Source organism: Pezoporus occidentalis, unplaced genomic scaffold (assembly GCF_034315485.1).
Source record: "Pezoporus occidentalis ecotype Australia unplaced genomic scaffold, CSIRO_AGI_Poc_V1 ctg107, whole genome shotgun sequence".
NCBI lineage: Eukaryota > Metazoa > Chordata > Aves > Psittaciformes > Psittacidae > Pezoporus > Pezoporus occidentalis.
Genome location: NW_026912854.1, coordinates 1,428,940 through 1,449,795, shown reverse-complemented (window position 1 = coordinate 1,449,795; position 20,856 = coordinate 1,428,940). Strand labels below are relative to the sequence as shown.

Sequence of the window (20,856 nt, the reverse complement as noted above, 5' to 3'; positions counted from 1 at the left end):
AGCTCAGGTTCTCCATGAGGCGTGTGAGATTAACGGGAGAAAGGAAAGAGCTCTGTGCCTTGTTCATCCTCTTCAGCTGAAAATAAAATCACACCTATCCTTGGTTTTCAATAGCCACAACCGTAACAGCAGCTTTCCATCGTGCCTACTTTGTTTACTGATGCACAGGCAGCAGTGCATGGAGGTCATGTTGCAGACAGGCTTTTCCTTGAAACGAAGGCGTTATCGCACGTCTGCTGCTTCTTCACAGTTGAGAGATGGAAAATCAGTATTTGAATTGAAGAATGTCTTGTATTTCACGTAACCCTGCCCTGCAAAGAGATTCTTCTCTGTGTGGCAACAGGTCTGATTATTGCTACTGGAGGCTGCCAATGCAATTGTTAGTGGATGGGTGCCTGCTTGCCAGAATGAAAGAGGAGGACTGTGTTCAGCTTCCATTAGCCCACATGGTCATGGTCTGACTGATGTTAATCTGGGGTCTCAAAGTCTAGAGAATAAAACAGGCTAAGTACATGTTGTGGTTTAAGCCCAGCCAGTAACCCAGAACCACGCAGCCGCTCGCTCACTCCCCCCACTTCCTCCCCCAGCTCCTGGAGGGATGGGGAGGAGAAGGGAAAGAATGTGACCCCCATGGGTTGAGATAAGAGCAGTCCAGTAACTAAGGTGTAACACAAACCACTGCTGCTGCCACCAATAATAATAATGATCAGGGGAATAACAAGGGGAGAGAACACAACCGCTCACCACCCACCGACCGATACCCAGCCCGACCGAGCAGTGATCTAACCCTTCCAGGTGACTGCCCCCAGTTTCTAGAGTGGCCATGACATGCTGTGGTATGGAATACCTCTTTGGTCAGTTTGGGTCAGGTCCTGTCTCTGCTTCCTCCCGGCTTCCCCTCCTCCCTGGCAGAGCATGAGGCTCACAAAGTCCTTGGTCAGACTAAACATTACTGAGCAGCAACTAAAACATCGGTGTTATCAGCGCTGTTCCCAGGCTGAAAGTCAAAACCACAGCACTGCACCAGCTACTGAGAAGGAGAAAAATGACTGCTGCTGCTGAACCCAGGACAGTATAATTTCTGCTAAAGGTTTTTCTTGTTGCTCCATGAAGTAGCCTCTAACAGCCACTGGGCTAATTTGTTCTATCTCCTATGACTGACAGTGAAGTTTATTTATGGATAGAAAAGCAATCATAAGCTGGCTTGCCTTCCCTGCTTCATGGTCTGTGATATTCATTCTTCCTTCCTTGCAGGAGTTAAGAACAGTGGCTCCTTGGGCTCATGTTGGAGTTCACAGTGGTTATGTCTGCAGAGCAGCAAGGAAATAGTTTCGCCCCATTTGCACAAATAAAGATAAATCCCAACTACTAAGCAAGGGCAAGTTAATGAAAGGTATTGTGAACTGGGTTAACATGATAAGGGAGATACGAGCTGTGATAAGCATGGTAACTCACAGTCATGCTGTTTTCAGTTGTGTTTCAAAGATGTCTGTCACTGTGAACCTGAAAGGAAACATCTCCCATTTCAAAGGCTTTGGATAAAGGTCTGGTCATGATGGATGTCAGAAACGTGCGGGTGTTCAGGGAACAAACACAATTCAAAGGACAGACATTAAACCACGTTTTTAACTATGTGGGACCTGCTTCCCCACTCCATATGTTTAGTAGATCAATATTAGCTCCTCTACAGTCAATAGAGCTCACTGATGTAAAACTGCTGTGTGCATGTTCTTAATGATTCATAGTTTTGAAGCCTGGCCAGTTCTATAATTCAACCCTCGCAAAGGCAAACAGCCTCCTGCCAATCTGCCCTTTTCTTCTCTCATCCTGTTGTTTGTTAGGCGTCTGTAGCCCATTAGCTGGCTTACTATGGTATTAATATGTGGCATCATTATTCATAGCCAGATCTGCTGATAAGAAATCGAATGCTCTGGTAAACAACTGACTGGCTTTTTTTTTCCATGACATCAACAACAAAGTCAAATGGGGTGCTGGAAAAAGGATAATTCCCAGGATCATGTTAGAAGATTCCATAGTTACGCAGGGGAGGGGGAAAGCTGCTTTCAGAGCACTGATCAGGGATGGTCTGTGTCATTCCCAGCAGACACATGCTAGCACCTCTTCTGCTCACACTTAAGCTGTCCACCTGAAAGAAACAGATGGGACTTCATGGTGTAGTTTTCAAAATGACTTCTTTCCCAACCTTCCCCACCAGGTGGCAAATCTATCTCTGGAAGAACCAGGGTCAGACTTCTTTGTGTGAAGAAGGGCACAGTGTTGGCCAATAAGGGGACAAGCCTAAGCCCACCGTCTCTTTTCACCCATAAAACCAGTGCCTCAGGGTACAGGAGAGCACAAGTGGCTATAGGTTAATTTTTGGTACTTCCCTTCCGTGCTACTTTTACAAGTGCTTGGTGCCCCTCCTCATCGAGGAGAGTGGCTTTTGGGGGAGCTCTTTGCATGTTACAGGCCTGGTTGAGCAGGCATGCATCTGCACACAGGGATGCTTCGCACATACCAGTCACGTTGGCATGGGTGCAGTCCCCAGAGTTAGCATATATGTGGTTTACATTATATATGTGGTTTGCATTCTTGTGATTCGCCTGGTTTTGTTAGGATTGCTTTGCATTGACATCTGTTTGACACCAGCACCTTCCCCTTCCCTTCCCAGTGGCTGGCTGAGTAATAACTGGTTTTGAGGCTGAGATTAACTGCGATTAGGCAGCTGAAAACTCTGACTAATGCTGCAAACACTTGGGCAACACTTATGAAAAGGTAAGTGCCATTTTTAAAGCTTAAAATCATTTCCACTCCTTGCTCCTGGATAGCACAATTGCACCTTTTTGTTTCTCTGAAGTACACGCAGTAACTTGGTGCAAGGGTACTTATAATGAAAGGCCTCTCAAAGATTTCCAGTGATTCATTCCCATTTTATGTTTCAGGTTAACAACAATGATTTTCAATAATAGTTCAGGGAGGGTAAGGTCAGACACGACCCTTACACCATCTCCTGTGTTTCCTGGGTTATTCCTGGTCTTGCAGGGTTACTGCTGTCTTGAGGCTAGCAGCTTCAGTGCAGAATGAAGATTATTTTCTAAGCCATTCCTTTCTCATGCTGAAACTCTGCCATTCCTCTGGCGTCTCTTCCAACCGGTCACTTACCCTTGCTCCTCAAAACATGGGCTTTATTTCTGGTCTGAGCTTGACTCATTCATCTTTGAGTCCTTGGTGCTTTTTTATGTCTTTCTTAGATGAAAGAGCTTGTCACTGCCCTTGGCCTTGCTCTCTGAAAGTAATAACACCAGGTGAACAAATTGCTCAGAAAGCATCCTCTTGATGAGCTTCTGATTAACAACCTGCCTGGAAGGCTTTTTTTATGTGTCTGGCATCATTTTTGATGCCTTTTCCAGCACCGGGGTTTTCAGCATCTAGACTGCCAACTAATGCTGTAGCTGATGTTCATTTTACCCATGTTGTCTGCACAGTTAATACAACCTCCCTTACAGCAGGCCACATATTTCTTTTCTTTTTAATGTACCTTAAGGTCTTTTAAAATCCCTACAGCTGAAGCTTCTTTTGCACTGGTGGGAACTTATAACCTTTTCAGTGAGTTTCAGGATGTGACTGTCCTGATCTGAAGGTCTATGGTTTCTTTATGTTATAGGAAAAACTGTCTCTCTTCATCACCTGGAAGAGATTTTGTGTCTGCAGGTGCCGGCACACAGTGTGTTTGAATGGGTCAGCTCTTTGTGAGTACCTTTTGCCATGACTTTCCCGAAAGACTGGAGCTGTGTTTGTTTAGTTCTGAATTGGAACCTCAACACTGACATTGGCATCCCTTAAAACAACTTCTGCTGTACTGAACATGAACTGAAAACTCCTCTCTCACAGTCCTGGCAGCCCTAGATCTTTCCCTGCTATCTTCAGCATGAGCTCCAAGTTTTAAAGTGTAGAACATGAAAAAAAAGGAAACTTAAAGGCAATAAGGAAAAATCTAGAATCCATTTTTAAGCATTTGATATTTTTTATTCTATATTGATTTCATTGTTTTCTACTCCTCTTTCTTGTCTTCAGTATCAACAATTGCATCCTTTATTGGAGAACCAGGGAGAGTGTTTAACACTGAATTGTTTTCACGTTGTTGCACTAGAAAAGTGCAACTCCATAGACAGAGACAGGGATTTGATTGCATCTTTGGGCTAGCATCCTTTTGCCTAGGATGTATCACCTCACACAGAAGTGACTTGGAAACTCATTCTCCTCTACTGACAGCATTATCCTCACCCTGGCTGTAGCATCTCCTTAGGTGGGCATAGATGAGCTTCACTGGATCCAGGATGCTTTTCTTTAAGGAATATGTATGTTGGAATTCAACTTAAAATTTCTAATTATTAACAATTATATTTCAGTCACGTATCACTTGTTGCCTTGAAATTTAGGTTTTCTCCCAAATACATCAATCTCTGCTCCTTCCTTTTCTCCCTCTTCACTCGGGATGAAGGGCACCATTTATAAGCAAGGATGAAGCATAGATATTTCATTTACTCCTCTAGGATTCCACTGTTTTCTTCAGGAAAACAGAGGCCATTGGCAGTGTTATCTGGCTCCCAGATGTTTCAAGGGTGATCGACGCTGAAGTGCTATATGCACTATCACTCACAAAGAATGACATCATGTCTCCTGTTGGCTTTTCTGGGCTCTGTCAAGTGGGAGGATGAGCCAATACAGGATGACTTTCCTGGGCACGTATGTCCCAGCATTTCCGAGAAGTGTTTCAGCTGCCTGCCTCTGAATCTGCAAAGGCAGAACAAAAGGGCATGCACAGTACAAGGCTAATAAAGCTAAGAATAACAGCCATGGGCTGCATGGGTTGCGTTTGCAGTGTTGTGGCAATTTGGGTGTGGAAGCTTATCAGCTCTTATAATAACATCAGATTAATTTTTTGCTGGAAGGACGCTTATGTTCTGGAAAAGCCATTATGAAGTTATTGTCTTCTTTAAATTTAATTTAAAAGCATCCTCCCTTTTAGAACATCGGCCTCCGCATGTTAGTACTGAGATGTTCATCTGGGGGGAGGGAAAAAAGGCCCAATAATGGAATTAAACGTGTTTATCTCCACAGCCAGAACAGCAGCAAGAGGTGATTGATCGTAGAGGACTGGTCCTCCTCCTTGCTCACTGATATCTCTCTGTCTCCTCTTTGTTTTCCTTCCAGTTGTCACACGTGCCATCTTTTCTGTTCATAGAATCATAGAATAGTTAAGGTTGGAAAGGACCTTAAGATCATCAAGTTCCAACCCCCCTGCCATGCCCAAAAGGAAGCAGCAGAGGAGGTAAGGTGCTTTGCTCGTCTCGTGCACTAGACTCAGCACATAGGTATGGAGGAGTATGAAATACTGGAAGGAACAAGTAGGCTTTTCCTTAAATCAAAGCAAAAAAGAGATGTAGCAGTTAAAAGTAGCTCTTGAAATCATGTGGCACCATGGAAGACACCACCTGACAAATACAAAACACATAGGAAGAACTGAAAGATATGTTTTCAAGCCTAAAATTTTCATTCCTCTTTATCAGAGGACTAAAACCAAGGGAATAGTGGAAAATACACAAACCTCTGTCCCTCAGGTACCAGGACTTGGTAGCAGAAAGCCTCATGCTTCACTCCTGTTAATTATCCCACACTTCCCTTAGGGTGATAGGAAGATAAAGCATGTCCATAGCCCACTACCACTATGACAGGCCAAACCATCTTCTGAAACATCTCATTTGTACGCTCCAGCCCTGTCTATTGTGTTATTTATTCCTGTGCCTTTTCCCCTTTAATCTCAGCTTTCAGAAGCTCAATTTTCTCCAGCTATCACTCCGTGTTGTAACGTATCATGAGTCATGCCCCATATTCTGCACAGTAAAGTATACTGCATGCAGAGAGGATTGTCCCAGCCAGCCTATCTGAAGAAAACATCATGTTTGAAAGCTGGATCTGGCCTGTTGCAGCAGAGCCGGTTTCAAGTTTGCAATTTTAATGAAGCAGCACCTGAAACTTTTCTTATTTTCTTCTTTTTTAGATTTATTCTCAATTATTTTTTGAGGTTTGCTCTCAATCCATGTGATTACGACAGCTTTAGTGTCCTAAAAATCAGCAGAACAATTCTTCTCTGTAGTTAGTATAATGTCCATTAAATGACAGGCCAGTGTAGGAACTTCAGCCGCAGCTGCTCTGGGTGTTATCAGTCTTTCAGGACTTAGACTGAACAAAGTCATGTAGAAATGGTGTTAATCTTGCATTGCAAATGTGACTGAGAGCTTATTAAAAGCTCCTCCGATTTCCCCAAGATTGATGGTTTAGGTCGATGCTTTAGATCAACCTGCTCCTGGGTGCTCCAGCCTGCAGCTGAACAGGGTATTTATGCAAAAAAAAACCATAAAAATCATTGCACCAAATACTGAACTTTGATTTGAAGGCATCGGAGATTAATTAAAATTGGCCTTTGATTCAGCAGCAATGAAAACGTCGTAACTGGATGCTCCCGCATGTGGCGCAGGCATCGGCTGTCAGTTCCAGGAGGTGATGCTGTTTTATTTTGCCAGCTGTCACAAACCCTTGCAGAACTACCTTTTCTTTTGGGAGGGGAGATGAAGGTGAAAGGGAAAGTGATGACTGGAAGCCACCATTCTAGGACAAAAGTCTATTCCGAGGGGTAGCATCCAAGAGGCTCCAACCTTTGGTGTTTGAACATCAGGATTCACTAGGAAATGGGCATTCTTGGCACAGAGAAGCTGAAAACTCAGTCCTGGCTGCCTCTGCCCCAGTTTAAAGACTTTGAGTTGTTAGTTACAGCCAGGATATGAATTTTGACTGCTAAATGCATGACTGTCTCTGATATGCAATTTAGTCCCATTTCCTCCTTCCTTCTAGAGAGTAACAATTCATACCCGGCTGATGATAAAAGTGAATTGAATTCATTTTTCCTTCTGGAAACCTTTCCCTTCCTCAGGTTTTCTCCCAGCTCAAGGCTTTCTTTGACAGCTGCTCCAATGGCAAACTGGGATTCTGCCTGCTCTGTGGTGTGTTTTTGCCAGACCTTAGCTGAAAACCCAGATAGGCTCAAGAGGGAAGGGTGGAAGCCCCTGCCAGTAGACACCACAGCACCTGTAGCCCACCTGCATCTTTACAACACCTTAGTGTATAAGAAGCAGCACCCATTGCCATGTTAATTTCTTCCTAATGCCCTTTCCTTATGGGAATGGCAAGTTGTAGGAATCTGTTGATTTGAGATTTTACTGATGCAATTCCAGCTCCTAATATGCCACAGAGAAATTCTTTTTGCATGTGTATGGGACAATGAATTTCTTTATTAGAGAATATATTGAGCTTAACAAAGAAGTAGAAGCAACCCACCTGTTAACTTGTTCAAAGATTGCATGTGGATCAAATCGTATCAAAGATATAATGAGAGCTTGTGCAACTCAGTGGCTTATATATGGCCTTATATATATATATATATAGCCTTCCAGGATACATATCCCTGTGGTGTTCCTGGAGCCTAACTGGGGGAGAAACCTGGTCACAGAGATGCATAATGCAGTCACTGTCTGAGGCATTCTTCTGGAGCCTCAAAGGTGGCTGATGTTTGGCTTGCACTGCTTTGTCGGTGTAGTACTGACATGGCTAACATAATTAGGAGCAAAGGCAGAGGTTTCCAGGTGAATAATTTAAGACGATAAATAAACTGGGATTATCACTATAAACCTTTTTCTCCATTCATTTACTGCTTTCTCTTTTTCCCTTATAACTCGTTTTCTACTTATCTTTGTCAGCCAAGATCCCTCACTCAATTTTTCTTAATATCAGTCCAAATCTGTTGCCTATCACCTGCTACTTACTTCTGAATAAAGAATCAGTCCCTATATTACTCATTTCAATTAATTGCCATACTTAAATGACCTTTTCCAACCCTCTCTAACCCTAAGGCAGCTCTTACCTGCCATCTTGATAGGTGATTAATGACTTTCCATTCCTGGAACCAACGTGAAAGACAAAAGAGAAATAAGACAACCCAGAAAAGACTCTCCTTCTAACCTTTCTTTCATCTCAATCATGACAGGAAGGGAGACAAGAAGGGTAAGAAATGTTTCACTCTCCTTTAAGGAACTCTGCTGGTGCCCAGTGTTAAGTACCTGAAAAATACTGGAATGAGTGAGCACAACTTGAAAAGGAAAGCCCCTTTTCTCTTGTCAAGTTGGGCTGGTGGCAAAAACAGTGCCTGCTGACACTGTTAACACCCTCTCTCTTTGAGTAAGGTCTTTATGTTGCTCCCCTCAATCCGGCCAAGCCTAAGAGCAAGAGCACATTTCATGGGTGTGATTTTAGACCTATGCACTTGTAGCCTTGGAGTTAATCTTGATTCAATCTACAGTGGTTTACAGAGCGCTGGGTCCTGCCAGAGGTTTGTGTTGTGGCAGCACCTCTGGCTCCAGTGGTACAAGATTCTCAAAGCACTTTACAGTCTTAACTCACCTTGTCCCTTGTTTAATGGATTTCTATCATCACCCTTGTCCACTTGTTCTTAGTCCTCAGCAGCAAGGATGAATATGGATCCAAGCATCACATGCATACAATTGTTATTATGCCATTGCATTCAGCTGCAGGGGTTTAAATAGATCCACAAAGTCCACCTTCCCTAAGGCAAAGCCAAGTTTCCTCAGACATCCTGCCTATTTGAGTGCTGATCTGTCACATCAGACCTTATTGCAAGTGCTTGACTGCGATTTGACCCACAACAGTGGGTTTTTACATACTCCAAGTCTCCCTGTGCCACCCACACCATGGTGGGAGCTGCCTCCATTCCTCAGCACCACTTGAACGTGATCAGGTGAATGTCAGCTGGACCCTCCTTCCCACAACAGCCTCAAACCCATGGTTAACTAGCTTAGTTCTCAGCCTGTAGATGAGCAGAGTCACCATTCCTGTGCAGAGCTGATGATTCTGGTTTGGGAAGAAGGGACCTGTGGTGGGGTACAAGGCTGGAGACCAATTCTCAAGAAGCAGGAATAGCACATTTACTTTATTTAAGAGTAATTTATGGCCCTATTTTCAGTTCTTGCTGGGACTTCCACTGTTTAAAGGCAGCCTTGAGTATGGCTTTGATATTACCTAGAGTGTTTTGGTTTTACTCAAAGCAGTTCATTTCATACAGCTGTATCATCCAGGGTGGCTGGGGGGGTATCATGTAAGCTGGTTACCTGGTGGAGCTAATAAAGTAATGAACCCTGAAAGCAACATCTGTCTCATCCTACCCAGGCTCTCAGATGATAATTACATCACCTGCTCTATATCTCATTAGTACTGACAGTCCTTCCTTCCCTTGCTCCCAAGACAGTGGGGGGAAGGCACTTCCCCATCTGTGTTTGGTTTTCCACTAAGCAGGTGCTGAATCTTCATCTTCATGGGCCTGCAACATTTCATTAGATGCTGCTCTTTCCTTGACTGCTCTGACACCAAAGCCACAGTGATGCTGCTTCAAAAAGGGCATGCCCTTATAAGTGTAGGATTTGCCCTTGTAGGAGGGCGAATCTTAGCTGGCTATGAGACTGGTATTACCTGCGAAGCCCATGGTGATGCCTGACTGCAAAAACTACTCTAAGTTGAGGATGACCTGAGCCTGGACATGGAACCGGGAACAAGAGTCAAAAAGACCCTTCCTATTTCCTCCACTACCCGTGGCTGCACTGGTCTGGTGGGCAGAGGAGTTTGGTCACAGAGACAGCAGTGCAGGCAAGAGGCTGCTTTGATACCTCTGGTCTGCTGCAGACTGTTTCATTAATTGCTAGTGTTAACTGAGTGCTAATTCTGGGGGGGGTTAATTGGGGCACTGAAGCAGGAAGTGCTCTTAAACTGCAGAAATTATGGCACCTCCTTCCCAATTAGCAGGTTTTGTGTAACCAGAGTCTAAGGGGTAAGTACAGTGCTGTCAGATGAAGAACTGTGTGATCCCTCAGCTCTTGCCTGATGTTAATTGGGATTGGGGGGGTTAATTGGAGTATGCAGAGATTTTTACAACCCTTACTAATGTCCCACAAGCCAACATAAAGGCTGCTGGGGTTTTGGAGGAATCAAGCTAGAGCATCATTACCTATGAAGCCATTATGGTCAAACCTGGGCAGACACTGCCTGGACACAGACTGGGAGGTGATGTTTTCTGAGCACCCAGCATTCACCCGCTGCTCCAGTGGTGCTGCTGCAGCCAAAGCTTCATAGTGTCTGCATGGAGCACGCTCTAGGTACAGCCATGTCCAGAGTGCCACCTCTTTTGCTTTGCACAAAAGGCATGTAGGTTTGCAGGAGGCAGATTGTCCCAGGTAACACCGTGTGCAGGCTTGCATGTTCCATTGTGCTGCTGGTATTTGTGTGAAGGTACAGCGCAGGTTCTTTGTGGTTCTCTGAGCTCTTTCAAGAGCAGAGCCTTACAAGCTATGTGAAGAACAGCAATGGGATTGGTGCTACAGTCTCCAAGAAGAAATCTGTCTCTTCCAGTCTCAACATGTGGGACCTTTCACCCTTCCTTTCAGTAGGAAATGTCTTACTCACCAATGAAGATGCATGCCCAGGAATTAAACTGATTTTCTGTTCCTTCCATAAAGCACCTGTGAGCTAGTCTCAGGATGTCAGCAAAGCTGATTTGCCTGCTGTTTGTACTCATAATTCATATGACAGTAGCCTCTAGAGGCCACAGGACCATACACATCTCTACAGAAAAACTGCAACAGATGGTTTAGAAGCTGCATGTATAAGATGATGGATAGGAGTAAGCTAATAATGGGCTATTTTTGTGTATTTACTGTTTTGTTACACGGTAAAATGCTCCAAACTATATAGACACTGAAAAAAAGGTATCTCTTCTATTGTCTTTCTTGTCTGTCCCACCACAGTATTAGCTTCCGTTTGAGCTCCAGTGCCATTAGATGAATTACCTCCTCCATGGTTAAAGCAAGAAACTGAGCACATGGGATCTTGGTACTATTTTTATGGGGTAACCTTCTCTTGACACTATAATAGCCTGGGCTTACTTCTTCCCTGTGCAGCTGACACCTCATTCCTGACAGGACTGAGCTTCAAGTGGCTTAGTCAGTTCAGGCAATACTCAGTAACGTGGACAGCTGTGCTTAAGTAAGTAATACATCCCACATGGGCTGTCAGCTTAGAAAAGCTACTGCCCTGCAGGGTGCATTTCTCACTGTACCTTGTTAACATCCACAGGAAGCATGGCCTTTGGCAGGAGGAGAAAAGGCAGAGGGGAAACCTTTGCACGACTGAGCACAGCTGGTTGGGATGTGGGGTGAGTGAAGGAGAGAACAGGAGAGCTTTGCTTTTGCCTTGTATTTCTTGAGCCAAAATGTGGAGACAGTAATAAATAAAGTGAATGGGCTGAAAACAGAAGTTGCTCTCCCATGTTTAGTATGATTCACTTCATACTTGAGCCTTAGAGATCCAGGCTTCTCCCAAAGGCTCAAAGGAAGCTAGAACCTGTTTTTATCCCTTTGATCCTTGGTGCTATAGAGTAGATCCCTCCATCCCCAATGCTGATAGGATGAGGCTCACAGCAGTCCCTTTGAATGAGGGTTTCCAACCAGTTCGTAGAAGATGCTCATGCAGGCAGGCTGCTGAGCCAGGGTCAATGCCAGCCCTGCCTTTTTGGGGGCAACTTTTTGACAGCAAGCATTGAACAGAATGGATGCACTGGATGGGCCTAAGAGGTTTTCCCTGGCAGGACAGGGTGTCAGGCTCACTCTGTGTGTAAAATGGGAATGGCTGGTGTGCTGGTGAGGAAGGTGCTGCAGCCTTCCCAGCCACAGCAGGACCAGCAGCAGAGGTGGTTTCAGCTTTGTGATGCTCTGTTTTCACCATCTATCTCATTACTGTGAGGCAGCCAGCTCAAACAGGTAAGATTGCATGTTCTGATAACGCTTTCAGAATGCCAATTTGTATGCAGAGTGCAGTCCTACCTTCACCTGATGAATGATGTGCATTTTGGAGCAGCAAGTATCTTGACCGCACTCAGTGTATTGCATATTTGCAGTTCAACTGCCTGTAACTCTTGGTTTATGCGTTATATGCTTTGTTTAACACAGGTAAGACTTGTCAGGGCTAGATTTCTCTGGGTAGTTGTCTGTCTCAGTACTTATCAGGTACCAATTATGATCCTGTTTAGGCGCTGAGCACTTTAATAAGGAAAAGATCAGTCAGGCCAGATTTTTGAGGGCATGTGTTCTTGCCTTTGGGTTGATGTTAATGAATATAAGATATACATGTGTATCTATATATGTTTATGTGTTGCCTGCATGCTTGCATATAAAATATGAAATTAATCTGATTGATTGACCAAATGACATTAGTTTAGGTAGGTGTTGTACTGATTTCCCTGAGCCGCTCAGGAGATGGACAAACATACTGACCTCAAGCAACCCTACTATAGTTTTTCTGCTCCACCTTTGTGAAGACCCTGCCACGTGTTCACTCCCCAGGCACATAACAATATAAAGAATGGGTTTAAAAATAGCTCTCATGTACCTTTCAGATTTAGATGTTCCTTTTAGCCATGGAACACTCAATGTTGTGATGACATGTATTCCCACTGGGAAACATATTTATTCTCCTTGCTTTGCATGATCTGCATGATAATTTGGTTTAGGAAATGTCTCAAATATGAAACTGAAGACTTGTGTTGGTGTGACCTTATTTGTAATAGAGCAAAGTACAGAAGCAGCATGCATGGGAATATCATTCACACTCCTCCCTCCTGGTATTTTAAACACAACCTAGCATCCTTTGTAATTGTTCACTTTCTTTTGGACTTATTTTCACTTCTATTTGAGAAGTGAATCACCAGTGAACAGAAAATATATATATATGCTTTTTTTGCCTTTTATGTATGAATAAGCAAAGCAACACCCTCCCTTGCCCAGGCCAGTGTTATTCACGTTGGTGGATCGGAGCATCTCAGAGTGGTGTCCAGGAGGAACACTGCGAAATGCCAGTAGAAAATGATCCACACACAAAGCTATTGCCCTAGGCATAGGGTATATGCATGCTTCTGTTCTTGTTTCTTCTTGCTTCTGTTTTTGGAACTTATGGGCAATCTATTTTTGCAGGCAGGGATAGGGTCATGCTAATATTCTTCCTGTTCACATTCAAATGTCCTTAAATAGGATTGATTCTATATGATATTTAAGTTATGTTTGTATTTAAATGAAGAATGTTTTACTTAGGAAGCCACCCTTACCCACCAGCCAGTAAAGGGAACTCTACAGAAGGAAAATGAGGAAAAAAATGCACTTTGTTTCTCATTTCTAACAACCATGACTGGTAACTTCACAGGCACTGTAGAAAGTACAAGACACATGGTTGTTATAGAGACATACATGTTACACCTACATATCCAGTAATTAGGGCTAGGAATTCTTCTGCCTTGAGAGTGATGTTACATCTGCAGAAGTCTACATCTGCCCCAGGTGTCCAGTGATGCCCTGGTTGTTGATGGGCAGAAACGGGCACTTGTGAGGCACAATCTAGCTCATGCAAAAGCAAAAGTCTTCAGGTGCTCAGGTGAACCATAGCACTGAAGTGCATGTTACCCTCTTTCCTGGGGAAGCATGAGAGCAAATTGATTTACTCACTTAGATGGAGACATTTACAGTTAGATCAGACAAATGACATGATAGGTTTTGGGGGGAACTTAACATTGACTAGCCTTTTCCAAGACCACAGTTGACCTCCAGTCCCTGTGGCATTCAAGGATTCATTTCACTGTGGATTTCAATGGGGTAAGATTGCTATGGCTTGCTGCATTTATTCAGTGGCCTTTAGGGAAAGAAAGATCTAATTTAAAGGCTCAATAAATCAGCCTCATCTGTGCATATTTAAAATAAATGAGTTAAGTTCATTTTGCAATGACATCTGTCTAGTGTCAGTGTAGACAGCCTACACAGATGGTCACGGTTCTTCCAAACCTCCAGTGTCACTGCTGGCTCTATGCAGGTTCCTCTGATGGTTCTGCATGCTATATTTAGCCAATTGACTATCAGCAAATAATTAGAAGGAAAGGCCTGTGAGCAGTGCTAAAGATGCACAACCTCTATGGAAGCATCTTAGTTTCCCTGGAGCCATGAATCCGCAGCTGACTCTGCACTGCAGCATCTGTCTCTGAAGGAAGTCAAAATGGCCAAGTGTAGAGAAATGATAATGATAATGAGCTGAGATGCTGTGTCATTTACGGACGGGAGGAGGTGATGGTGATTCAGGCAGTTCATCCTCAGCTTCTGTTGATCAACTCTTCCTAGCACTTATGAAAGTATTCTGTACCGGTTTTATGCTGCGATGAGATGTGGAGCGGCTAAAACACGTTCTGATGTGCCAGAAACAAATGCTCAAGGTGGCCCCACCATGAAACTTCACCCCGAGTCTACACATGGTGCAGACAGTGCAGAAGAGCTACTTCAGAAATGGTTTGCTAAATGTGGCAAATAAATACAAGTGCTGTACATTTTAAATGGGAATGCTCAATAGCACCTGATGACGATGGGTGTAGTGAAGGTTCGTGAAGGTGGATAACTGAATATGATAAAGTCCAATGCAAAGAAGCCAAGAAACATACACTTCTATTCTCCTTCCAACCGTCACATAGTTTTTATTAAGCAGAATATTAAATTAAATCTGAACAGCATTTATCTCCTAAAATTCAATTTTTTTCTGAGCACATGTCAGATAAAGTCCATTTTCTGTCTGACTTTAACTGCTTGCTAATGCAGTACCTATGGTGAACTGCATGTGGTAGGAAAAAATGACAGGATACTCGTCTGAATTCAGAGTAAGGCATCCAAAATAAATTCAAGGAAAATTACCTTAATTCAGCAAAGTGCTTTAGCTTTAAGCATGCAAATAGCCAATGAATCACATGCTTAAAGTAAGACTCACGTATGTGCTTCTTGCTAAATTAGGCATTCTACAGATCAAACGGCAGCAATAGCCCAGTAAAAAGACAAAACCCACAAAGATAACCAGGAAAGCTTTGGTTCAGAAGCAATGCTTTCTCAGATGTAATACAGTCCACATAAGGTCTGTTTGTTTTTACTCAGTCACTTTATTATTTATTGCTCAGTATCAAAAGGAATCAAACTGACATTGATTAAAGGCCATTGTGAGTTGTAGGTAATATTCATGTAATTCTTTCCATAGTACAATGCACATTGTAGGGATAAACTGAAATCATAGAAGACTGAAAGAGGAGGGAATCACAGTATGATGCAATCGTGTAAACAACAGCACATATGTAGAGATTAATACGGATTTCCTCTGTCCACGTGAGAGGCCTGATCAAAAGTAGCAAATATTTTCATTCTAACAGACCTTGAGTTTTCATTTTGAACAGGTGACAATTAAAAAGTACATCCTTTAAAGCAGAGCAGATGACCACATCTCCACTGCTTTTCCTCTTGATCTTTAAGGCTTAACAGAATCCTTTGTCCTTGCACCGAGTTTATTGGTTACTTACTTAGGAAAATGAGCTGAGCAAATGTTCACAGTTTGAATTGGAGAAAAAACCCAAACCCTAACATTTATAAATTGCTGATATTGCCACAAAAGATATGAAATCAGCCAGGAGGACGTCGATTGGTATAGACCAACTATAATAACTTATCTTATGAGGGACCACATTTCAGCAGTTGCCACCCCTGCAGCTTCCTCCTCTGCAATCAAGTGATACGTAAGAGCTGCAAAAGGTGTCTCTGAAAGGTTGTAGACCGATCTGCTCTGTGAGCTTCTGGCCGTGTGTAGAGCTGCACCGGATTTCATAAGGCTTTGTGTAAGATCAGCTACTCAAACAGGGCAACTACTGAGACTCAAACTGCCTCAGTACACGGAGGCAGGATGGATAGCTTGGTTTTGGAAACAGCGTCATCTTTGCAAAGGGCTACACTCGCCTGGCAGCATGTGAGTTTCTACTTGTGGCATCGGGATTTAGGACATCGTTTTGGGGTTAATCTCAGTAAAGACTCAAATTCAGTCTCAATCTGGTCAAATAAGGCATGAATTCAGGAGGGAGCTTCGGGATAGGACTTAATCTCCACGTCATAATACATACTAAGCTGTTTTAGAGTGTGTTTGGTGCAATTACATCCAATTAAATACTTGGAAAATAGGTTCCCTGTCTGGAGTCATCATAAGGCCCCTGCTGTACAACAGGATTGGCACTGGCTGACTTGTACAGTTTGGACAAGATCCACAGGTCCCACAGGCTGCTTCCTGGGTACCAAAAGGTTCATGTGCCCAAAACGTGTTTGAAGATGGAGGTTTACATGGACAAAACAGATGGAAAAGGTTTATACCAAGGAGGAATTCATGACAGTGCATTTATTGCTGAATCTGCAAAACTTCTATTCAGCAAATGAAGAAGATGCCTTTGGCGTGTGAACACAATACTCAGACAGTGCCTTTCTATCGCGAGTTCTGGATTTCAGCAATCACAGACTTCACTTCCATGTGCAGTCTGCCCTTCCCTAGCATCTTCAGTCTTCCGGGGGAGACTTAATTGGTTTATTGTTTCTTATAAATAGGATTAATATATAAAATCTTTTAAGTGCAATAAACACAGAAAAATAGAAAACATTTCAAGCCTGTGGCTCTCTCCCAGCATTTCTGTATCACCAGATCAAGGTGCAGGAAACACAGAGGGATGCTTCTGAGCAGGTTTGCGCATCGGAGGACCAGCTATTGTGAGCTATGAGAGCAGCCATCACACCCAAACCACGCTGAGAGCTTTTGCTCGTATACAGAGAAAACAAAGGACACACGGGTTCGCTACTCCTTCATACGGGGGGATTGCACAGAAAGAGAAAGCTGCTGACTTTCAGGGCACAGTGCATTTCTCGGCCTGACACGGCTCACGTGGTGGCTCCAAACCGCGCTGCTATGGGACTAAACACCAGGGTTTAAACCGGTCGGTTGATAATGGGACAGAACCACAGCCACACTTCCTACAAGCATTGGACTGCAGTACGAGGACAGTTTGAAAGGTGTTTTTCCCCCCTCCCCCCGAAACACACACTTCAAACAAGAAAGCAGCCCAACAGGTTTCTAAGACACAAGAAGAGGACGTAGGTTTAGTCCTTTGGAACAAACTGTCCGTCTCCATCAGGGTGTAGCAGGCATCCTGCACCAGAAATCAGCCCAGCCTCTTCTTTTCCTTACCTTATTCTTGTTAGTGTCCAAGGACCTCTCATTTCCCTATTGATTTCTGACTGTATTTGCTGTCAAACGTTCCACTTTTCTTATTTCTCAGTGTTGCTGTGGCAGCCTAAATGTCTTTTTCTTCTCGTAGTCGCAGTTTTCTCACTATTTCCCTGAACATCTGCAAGACAGCCCCTCTGGGTTGACACAGTGTGAGATGAGGCAGACAGGCATTGCCAACAAAGGGCTCCTACTGCAGCAGGTGGGTTGTTGAAATCAGATGTTTTCTAAGACGTCTATGGGGACAAAGCCTTTCTTCTTCCCGCTGTATACTTTGATAAAGCCATCATGTTCCTTTTCAGAAGTCACACAAATCTGAAGGCAAAGAAGGTATGAAAATAAAATAATAAACTCTTTGCCACGATCAAAAGCAACAAATTATTCCAGGCTATTTATCAGGTGGGTTAGACTTCCTGCTAGTTATTTCTATAGGTAGGACAATCCCTTTTGGAGTCTGCCTGCTTTGATAAGAAACTCAAACTCACATATTCAGAGAGTCGCCTCTCCGCCGCCTCCTCCAAGTGCCACGTTTGCATAAGAAACATGAAAATCGTTAAGAGATTTGTGCTGGATCAAAGGTTTTGAAACTTGAATTGTGAGGTCTGCTGTAATGATGTGATTTAGTTCTTTGTGTACAAGAGGAATGGGGTATTCCAGAGCATGAGCTATCTGGCTCCCTCAACATGTTGCTGGTGAAAATGAATTAGAATCCCAGACTGGTTTGTGTTGGAAGGGACCTTAAGGCTCCTCCCGTCCCAACCCCTGCCACAGGCAGGGACCCCTTCCACTAGAGCAGCTTGCTCCAAGCCCCTGTGTCCAACCTGCCCTTGGACACTGCCAGGGATGGGGCAGCCACAGCTTCTCTGGGCACCCTGGGCCAGTGCTCCAGCATCCTCATCAGCATCCCCGAACTGTGACACCAAGTGGGTCACTTGCAGCAGCTGATCTGAATGCAAGCATACTCTCTTCTGCATGTTCAAGGTACTTCTCAGATGAGCAGTGGGTTATGTTATTTACTCAGCCCTTGCACCTACACGTGCCTGTTTTGGGCACCAAAGTATGTGGTCTGAATCCAGCTCTGCGCGTGTGTTTGCATCACACCTACTCCAAATGGAGGCAGTTGTTGTGAAACCATATGGTCTTTCCAATAGCACAAATATTACATCTTGGTAAAGGTTTGCATTTCCTGAAGACCTTTGTCTTCATGGTATTTTTGTATTTTTTTTCACGGTATTTCATATCTTTGAGCTGGTATTTTGTATCTTTGATCTCAGGTATTGCCACCTTAGGGCCCTTTCTGAGACACTTGTGGTAACGGCCAGACCATTTGAAAGCCCAGTGGCACCGGTACTTTAGCCTGGGCACTTCATCTATGCCAAAGAGTTGCATATTTCCTATTGATCAAACAAGGCTGAAAACCAGCCAGAAAACTGATGGTCCTTTTGAGACCAGCTCACTGATTTCTCATGATGTCAGTGCCAGGTCTTCAGAGCCCTCTGTCTGGCCTAACACTCACAAAGGCTCTGTCTGTAGGTATTTACAGTGTTTAATTGCAATAATTCAGAGGGTATGAAATGAAATAAAAATGACCCTAGAGTATTCCTGGCTAAATCCATTTCAGCATGACTGCTGTGGATTGCACAGTGACACCTAAACACCACATCTGAAGTCTGGGCCAGCTTGTCCTGCTGTTGTTACATACACAGCATTTACTTTCAACAGCGATGCTGGCAGAGGAAAATGAAAGGTCATAAGAAGGAGGTGAAGCTGCTTCATATTTGCTGCCTTCAGCACTTAGAAATCCTCAGGTGCATCTTTGTACCAGCAAACAAACGTCTGGAAAGCAAATGGACTCATTAATTTCATTAAGCTACCTACTGAACACTAACTGAACTGGATCCCTGTGGCAGAATGACTGAGCACACCAGCAGTGCTGACATGCAGTGAAAAAAGATGATGTTATCGTTGTTTGGGCTAAATCATATGGAAAGCGTGGGAGGTGTGGAATTGATGCTGTTTAGTTTAGGCTGTGTTGTAAAGCAGCCCAGCCCATTTGCGCGTGATTCCCTAGCACAGCAGCTGCCCCCTCTGCAGTCGCATCACCATTTGAAGCACATACACACAGAAAGGGGTCTCTGACCTCTGATACATGTTGGGCTAAGAAAGACTATGGAAACTCCAACAGTGAGAGAAAAAGCCTGCAAAGAAGCACAAGGGTAAGGGTGGCTGAGTGTGGCAGAGTATTCAACACTGGGAAAGAGCATCTTGGTTGAAGGATGCCCCTGTTCAGCTGATCCCTGCTGCTGTGTGGGGAAACGAGCCTTTGCAGCCTTTTGTTTCTGGTTCAAAGGAATGCCTGGCTCCATCACTGTGCTTTCTTCCTAACCAAAGGGGTCTGCAAGACCCCTGGTTTCTGTGTGGGCCAAAGAGTCCCCAAAATAGATCTCCAGAAGGAGATCTGCTCTGCCTGCTGCCACCGTGCATTTCTTGCTTACCCCTCTGCTGCTGTGCACAATGTATTGTGAGATCAGAGTTTTCAACTGATGTCAGCAGAATGATCTGGGGACAAAAGGCAGATATTGAGCTTTCTGAACACTGCTTTCCTTTATCTTCGGAGTGAAAAAGGATGGCAGATTTGGTCTTTTGTTTAGAGGGGGTTCTTTGTTTCTGTTGCTGGTTTGAGTACTCCTTGATCTAGCAGTGGCTGTCCCCTGCTATAGCAATAACTTCAGATCTTCACTGGGCAGGAGGAGTACAAGGCATTCTGTAAGAACTATATATGAACGCATTGATCTGAATTCTCCCAAATTCCAGCTGAAATTCTCCCACTCTAATGCACTAAGCCTCGCATATGCCGGTGGTCAGAGGACAGAGGTTTTTCCCACTCCTTCCCAGGGAAGGGGATGCGTGGAGGGCAGAACAAGCTTGCCTACAATATGCCACATTATCCAGGGTCTTGGACTCCACCTGATGGAGCTGTTGCCCTGGTGACAGACGCCAAACCTGATGGCTGCAGCAGCACAAGGTGCCGTAGCTTTGCTTCGGTGCCGCACATGATTTTGTGTCAGATTGGAAACTACCTGATAAAATGGGAACTGCTCAGGCTGGCGTGTCCTGGGGGCAAGGCTGCTGGCCGGGCCAGGTAAGGGAGCCACTGAGCAGCCACTCTCCACTAAGTTTGGTAGCAACACCAATGGGGATGAACAGCTGGGTTTTTCCCCTGCATCCAGCTCAACAGGTTAGTGATGGAGTAAGCCCCAGGGTAGAGAAATTGCATCTCGGGCTGTTTCTCAGGCATCAGGACTAGCAGAAAGTGGGATCTAATGTCTTAAAGTCAATTCTCAATTCTTTCATCAGCCACAGACTGCTTCTGATCAAGTAGGAATTTGGTTATAATGACAGTTGCAAGAGCTGTCCTGGAGCCTGAAGACCAGGTGAAGTGCTCTGAAAGCTCAAGTCTTCTGTGTGTAAGAATGAAAGCACAGGGTCACTGTGAGTTTCTACATCTGTGCTGAAGTTCTTGCTTATGGGAGCTTTGTGGATGGAAAAGTAAGTAGTTCAGTTTTCATAGCCATT

The 20,856-nt window shown here is 44.1% G+C and overlaps 2 protein-coding genes across 2 annotated transcripts in view; one reads left to right on the top strand and one right to left on the bottom strand.

Annotated features, from left to right (window-relative positions):
- Positions 1-20,856, top strand: part of DCLK3 (doublecortin like kinase 3) — a 113,030-nt gene that overhangs the window by 58,332 nt on the left and 33,842 nt on the right. The window lies entirely within an intron of this gene.
- STAC (SH3 and cysteine rich domain) overlaps positions 16,594-20,856 on the bottom strand; it is a 62,926-nt gene continuing 58,663 nt past the window's right edge. The window contains exon 11 of the mRNA XM_062622203.1: positions 16,594-17,595. Coding sequence (XP_062478187.1) covers positions 17,497-17,595 — 99 coding nt within the window. The 3' untranslated portion in view covers positions 16,594-17,496. The remainder of the gene's footprint in view (positions 17,596-20,856) is intronic.